A 7,128-nucleotide genomic window follows, 5' to 3' on the forward strand; every position below is an offset into this window, starting at 1 on the left:
GTATGAACTTAAGTTGCTTTTCACTTATCCACGATTATTATTGAACTTCTCGAATTAATCTAAAGAGACATTTTTCAGACGCTCTAACAGTTCAAGGAGAAAAAGATTAGCCAATAAGCCAACAGCAGTCCACAAACCTCTTACAAAGAAGCAAACTCGGAACATGCATTCTTATCATATTACTACTCATGCTTGGGATTCTATTTAGATGGTGTGTTTTCTGGGGAATGCTTTAAAATGCTGAACTTGGAACTATTGACAATCACGTTACTAAATGCTATCCAACTCACATCTTGGGTATCTATCATAGATTATAAACTAAATAGGCATGAAGATCTTGCTGTTGTGTTCATCAGAGTTTTGCCTCAGCATACTATTTCACTCCAACTTCACCAGTCAAAACTTGAGTAATCTTTAATGTCGGAACATGTCTAGATAATGCATAAGCAAATATATATCTATTTTCCGGAAAAAGAGGTCCAAATATTCTAAGAAGTATGAACCCTGGCATGTTAACTGTTAAATCTCATCAAATGATTCACAAAAGACTGACATTGAAGCCATTTAGCTGAAATATATCATAGGAATATTTCTCACGATCTCCTGAAATCAGTATCCCTTTATTAAGTCTCAGCAGTTTGTATGGCGACCAAAACAGCCTACTTCCAATTCTCCCTAACTTGTGCTTGCTAGCTCTGCTTGTCCGTGTGTTACTCGTGAAACAAATTATCAAACATATAGAGAAATCAAAATCAAGACTTTATCAATGACGAGAAGATCAAGCGACTTACCTGCTCTTTCAAACAGAGGTTTCAAGCTAGTAATCTGCAAATTCTTATGAACTAAAAGGAAAAAAAAAAAAAAATGAAAAGAAATTGAGTCGCCTCTAATCTACCTCTCACCATGAAGAAGCAACAGCTGCGCAACCCCTTTACTGCTGAAAGTGCAGCGCCTACAAGTCTATTTGAATCCTCACGGGTACCATTTTGATAAATAATAGGAGACACTTCTGACATCTTCTTGGCACAATCCTAGCACGGTTTTGGAAAGGCAGCAACTTCTGAACATAGAAGTGAACGATGGAGCATGAAGTAGCACAACCATTGACTGGACATATCAAAAAGCATGACACAACTGATTTTGTGACCAACTTGCAGATAACAAAAATACAAAGAAAAAGCTCCTAAACAACAATGAAATCTATTATCTTTTACTGCAACTGCAAACATAACAATGGGTTATAAAAGTAAAAGATATTCATTTAAAATGTTAAACTGTCTGGCTGGTCTTGTATAGTTTCGTTAACAACCTTTAGAAATTCAACGTCGTTGTGCTCTTTAAATGACGACATGAAGCCATGAACAACAATAATGTTAAATCACAAAGAGATGATCCAATTTCTGAAAACTAACTTATATAATCATTTCTGTGCCTAGAGCTTCAAAGCAGCTTTTGCCATTGCTAGCGCTCCTTCATAAGTTTGATTTCCTCCAATAAACCCACTCATATGGACAAAAACACAACCAGGAATTCCTGTTTCTTTGGAGAGTTCATCATCTCTTAAACCTCGCCACTGAGATGGAAGGGCTTTCTTGCTCTCAAATCTGTCAGGAGCTACAGCCACAGCTTGCACTCGCCAACCTTTGCTCCTATCATCCTACATATAATGAAGTCAATGTCACTTTATGCTTTCCTAATAAAATATCGAAAGAACATTGACAGACTTAATTCTTTCAGGGAACGGTGCATATCTCGAGAAGCTGTGCGGTTATTAGCTACTCTCTTCCAAGACAATAACACTGGAATGTGTAGCAACATTATTCATGAGCATCTTTTCATTTTGTATGATATTGAAATTAAACAATAAGGCAGATCTTGAAGGACCAATTTAATTCGAAATTGCAGTTCTTCAATCTATCCAACTGATACTACCAGAAAGCCTAAAAGACAACCCCCACAGTATTACCAACTTTGCTCCTTATTTTTCCACTCGCATAAAAGAGACCCAAAAACGAAGAACTTAAACAGAAACATGAGATAAAAAACTAGATGTGGAACATAAAATGGAAAAAGAATGAAACAGCAAAATGACTCAGGCACCTGATATAAGACATATTTGATGGGTGGATCAATCTTCATCTCTTCTTCCAGCTCAAACAAATGAAGCTTCCACTGTTAGACAGAAAGGTCAAGGATAAGTATTCTCGGCACAGAAACACACTAGCAGTGAATATTATTCTTCTTTTTCTTTACAAGACAAAGAATTTCATCAATTAAATACACCATGTGGGTAAAAAGTGAGTGAGTGACTAATCTACCCCACCATACATGGAACAATCTTTTTACACCTAAATATACATGAAACACAAGGAAGCTGTTTATACTACTTATGGCATCTCGTTTTTCTGGAATAACTTCCCATTTCTTTCATTCCAAACAGTTCAAAAGATGCATAATGGTGATTGCGTTTCTTTCTTCATCAATCTATGTGTCTACAACTCGTCATTGTCTCCTCCACAGTCCTTGATATTTCCCAGTAACATCAGACGATGAACATGCAAGATCATGCAACTGCATAGTGATTTTGCAGTGCAATAGGATATGGTCAATGTCTTCCCCACTTTCTCTACACAGAATATTAGGTCACTACCGTTCTCTTCCTTGGATTATTTGCAGTCAATATTGTATCCCTCATGGCACACCAAGTGAAGAAATCTACTCTTTGGTGCTTTGATTCCAACATTTACTTCCCCTCTCCGGCTAACCCCATGTAACATGATTTCACCAATGACAACCTCACCCATTCCCCTCCACATCATCATCCTATCCTCTTGGCTCTCTCATAGACTCATACTACCACTGAATACCCACGACTCGGGTTCTTCACAAAATCGGCGATGTATTCCAACTTTACATGTAATTTACAAAAACTTGGGGGAAGGAAATACCTAGTAGAAGGGCTCTCCCTGGCAATGAATTACAATATGTACAACTTAACAAGATACAAGAGGATCTCTGTTATTTTCATAAAGTGCATAATATATACAGAATGACTAAAAATAAAGAAAATTCAACCTTTCCTGGCATACAAGTGACATAAGAAGCTAATATGCCATTCAAAAAACTTGTCGTACATATTAGACAATGAGAGCTAGGAAATTGATGGAGGATTTTTTTTTTTTTTTTTAATATAAGAAAAAAATAAGGCTAATATGTAGTTCCAAATCTTCATTTACATTAGCCACAAAAGTCATAAATTTTTGACCTTTAGTTATAAACAACACAATTGTAATGAAGCACACGCTGCCTGATATAAAAAAGGCTTCAGGTTAAGTATTCAATACTTACTGGACAAAACGTAGACCAAACTACTATCTCTCCACTAGGATCAATCTTGTGTCTTGCAGAAACGCACTCCATTACAATTGAACGCGCCGGTAACCATGATCTTGCATAATAGCGGACAATCTGTGTAAACACAACCATGTTAACTCAGGGAAAGAAAGTGAACTGTACGCTTATTTTAAAATCGGTCTTTCAGAATAAAATCAAGCTGATAAATGTATTGTGCAAATCACCGAAGAGCAAAGACTGTTTGGTGCCCAAAAAAAAAAAAAAAAAGCGCAATCTGAGAACCAACCATTACGCTGGTAGGCTTCATATTACTAGCCAAAGACAACAGAAAGAGAAAACTTCTTAGCTCTTTTGAGAAAGCCTTACATCCAAGAACTCACTGCCAGCTAATTCCATTGCACGTTGGAAAGCTTCATTCTCCCTTTCAGAAGACTGATCAGGTTCAGTCCAGTCCAAGTTTAGTTTTCCAACTCGAGAGGACAAGTGGGTATTGTTTACATATCTTGGTGGCTGGTCCGTATCGTACTGATTGATTCCATTATCTATTGCATCAATTGCCTGTATGCAGTAAGCGAGAATATTAGGCTTACTAATATTGGAGACATGTTAGCTTGATCCTTAAATTATATCACATGAAATCAGCTCCCCGATGCGAGATATTAATAAGTGAAACTTGAAAATATTTGTAATAGTATCAATTCCAAAAGAAAAATAAGAATCCAATCACAACATAGATTCGCTTGAAACATCAGTTAGCTGGAAATGAAAAGAATCCAAGAAAAAATTATAACCCTCACCTCCATGAAGCTCTTGTAAACAGCTAGAAACAACCTATGCACGTCCGGATGTTCTTCATCAACTTGGAGCTCCTTTGCAATGATCTCCTTTCCAAAATGCTAAGAAACATAAAAAAGGCAACTAAATTGAAATTAAAAGGTATATATGAACTTAACAAGCATAAACTAGACCTAAGTGGTTTTCCAGCTTTTTAAAAAAAGTGATTTTCCAGTCGAATCAGACGAGCTTGGATATAAAATATATCTAACCAACCATCAATCTGATAAATTTTCTTAAGAACTCAAGGAAATGAAATAGATAATGCATCAGCAGAGTCAATCTCAATAGGGTCGTGACTAGGATGCAACATTCGTAGAATTTAAGCCCACTACATAATAAACCTTGTACATTTAAAGGATTTAAAACATATCTAGCCAATCATCAATCTGACAATTTTTTCTTCAATGCTCAAGGAAATGAAATAACTAAAGCATTTCCTATTGGAACATACCAATTGGTATGACGGATGGCTAGTCACTTACGAGATTTGCAATGAAGAGAACAACAATGCAAGCTCTAAGGATTAAAAATATATCCAGCCAATATCAATCTCACAGAAAATTCTTAAGAGCTCAAGGAAAAGAAATTACTAAAGCATCTGCCATCTGAACATATATGGGATGTAGAACGAAGAGATCAGAATCTATAATCCAAATAAGTTCAAAGGATTTAAAGTATATCCAGCCAATCATTAACCTGACAACTACAAATTTTCAGAGCTCGAGGAAAAGAAACAACTAAAGCGTCTGTCATCTGAACATCTGAATTGGTAAAGGATGCCTGGTCACTTAAAGGATTCAGAACGAACAGATCTAAATCTACAATCCAAGTAATTCCATCTGATGACATGAATTATTATAATCTAATGGAAATATTGGATTAAACATTACAAACTTCAACTTTTCTTAAAATGTGAAAGAAGACCACGTGACAATATTTATAGGACGGAGGAAAACACAGTTGAAATTCAAAACAAAAAGACATTACCTTGTAAACAAGACCAGCACTGCTGAGCTTAGTAGTGAATCCATGTCCAAAGACTTCTTCAAACCCTTTTTGGTGATGATCATAATGGTCTCGACTAGGATCATAAACTCCACCAACATCAAGCACAGCATCAAGTGTTTCCAACACCTTTCATTCATTCAAGCATTTCATCAAACACATCACCAATTTATACCTTCCCAACCATACATCCCCGTATGTCCCAATGCCAAAAAATGCACAAGAACAAACTTAAAATATTAATCTTACTCTTTAACATCTTCAATTGATTAACAAAAGGATTGCCACATCTACCACCATTGGGTTTGTTCCTCCTCCTTATTTACATAATATACACTTACATTGGAAGTAAAACGAGAACAAAATATTATATGGGACTTCATTTAAGACTAAAGAAGAATCCTTTCATATTCAAACGAGAATACATCATGATTGTTTCAAAAAATCACTGCTTTAATTCATTCTTTATATTTTTGTTTTCTGTTTTAATCTGCTAACTGAAAATATTACTTAAAAAATGAGAATTCCCATATTTTAGATTAGGAAAACATACACTGATTAAAAAACAGCACCCTTGGAAGATAGTCAGAAACTTAATTTGGGGAAAAAGTTAACTCCAAGAAATTAAGAGAGGAAAGAAAAAAGAAATCTTTAAAATGAAAAAAAAAAAAAATTAAGGGAAAAAATTGAATTGAGGTGGGTTTATGAGATGGTTTTTTTTAAAATTGCAAAGCTTCCATTAATTGACCTGGAATTTAATCAAACACCTTTCATTCATTCAAGCATTTAGCAAGGCCATGAGAATTATTCACTTTTTTTCCGAAGTTTTTTTTCACTTTATTTGAAAATCAGCATTTGGCCATGAAAATTCCAAATACAACTGGAAGCTGTATTTGGAACTTGAAAAACACCTACAACGCTGTTTTCACTTTCCGTACATTCAAACGGCCAAATATTCTTTGCAAAAACTTTAACCAAAACACAACTCCATCTTCAAAAATTTCCAAATAAAGTGAAAAAATATTTGGTTTCTATGGCCAAACGCCTACTTAATCAAGCACAATTCATTCATTCAAGCATTTCATCAAACGCCTTTCATTCCCTCATTCAAGCATTTCATCAAACACATTTCATTCTTTAAGCATTTCACCAAACACCTTTCATTCATTCACGCATTTAGTCAAACACCTTCCATTCATTCAAGCATTTAATCAAGCACTTATCATCCGTTCAAGCATATAATCAAACACATCACCTACATAAACTTTCCCAATCATACATCTCCATATATACATGAGTACGAACTTAAAATTATTAACTTTACCTGAGTATCACGAGTACGAACAATCTGAGCATTATAATACTTATTTGTAAGCCGAATCATGAAACACCCAAGTGCTTCATCACAATGAAAGCTACCATGATGGGTACCTACACGCTTTACATGATTTGAAGGAGAAGATACAGGTGAGAAATTAGCAGTAGCCATTAGAGAGAATAATAAAAGAGGACTTTGGGGTTTAAGCAAGTTGATGAGTTTAGGGTTTTGGAGTAGTGGTCTTGTGAAAACAGACAACATTTCTTAAACCCTTTTCTTTAAAAGAAGACTGAATTTGATAGGGTCATCAAGTTGAGGCTATGCTAAGGACGGGTGGGGCATGATACAATATTGAAAATTTTGGGTTGGTAATTTTGGTTTTTAGAAACTAGGATAAGATTGCGTACTATAGAGTCTTGTGTTGTGCAAGTTATTTCGGTTCCGCACAAGAAGAGTTTAGTCCATCGCCCCCCCCCCCCTTTTTTTAAGAAACGCTAAACCATTACCATACCAAATTAACCCGGAATGGTTCAGTTTTTTTTTAAGTTCGACTTCGATATTTTGCGTTTTGATAGATCGGTAACCATCACTTATTCGACTTTAATTTATATATA

General features: G+C 35.3%; 1 protein-coding gene across 1 annotated transcript; it reads right to left on the reverse strand.

Annotated features, from left to right (window-relative positions):
* Positions 1-1,238: 1,238 nt before the first annotated feature.
* LOC132034237 (uncharacterized) lies at positions 1,239-6,824 on the reverse strand. Its single transcript, XM_059424528.1, has 7 exons — positions 6,521-6,824; positions 5,179-5,325; positions 4,152-4,250; positions 3,721-3,912; positions 3,349-3,468; positions 2,101-2,172; positions 1,239-1,657 (listed from the first exon to the last, which is right to left on the reverse strand). Exons 1-7 carry the CDS (start codon positions 6,773-6,775, stop codon positions 1,433-1,435), a joined length of 1,110 nt encoding a protein of 369 aa, XP_059280511.1. The 5' UTR covers positions 6,776-6,824; the 3' UTR covers positions 1,239-1,432.
* Positions 6,825-7,128: the final 304 nt, after the last annotated feature.

Source organism: Lycium ferocissimum, chromosome 10 (assembly GCF_029784015.1).
Source record: "Lycium ferocissimum isolate CSIRO_LF1 chromosome 10, AGI_CSIRO_Lferr_CH_V1, whole genome shotgun sequence".
NCBI lineage: Eukaryota > Viridiplantae > Streptophyta > Magnoliopsida > Solanales > Solanaceae > Lycium > Lycium ferocissimum.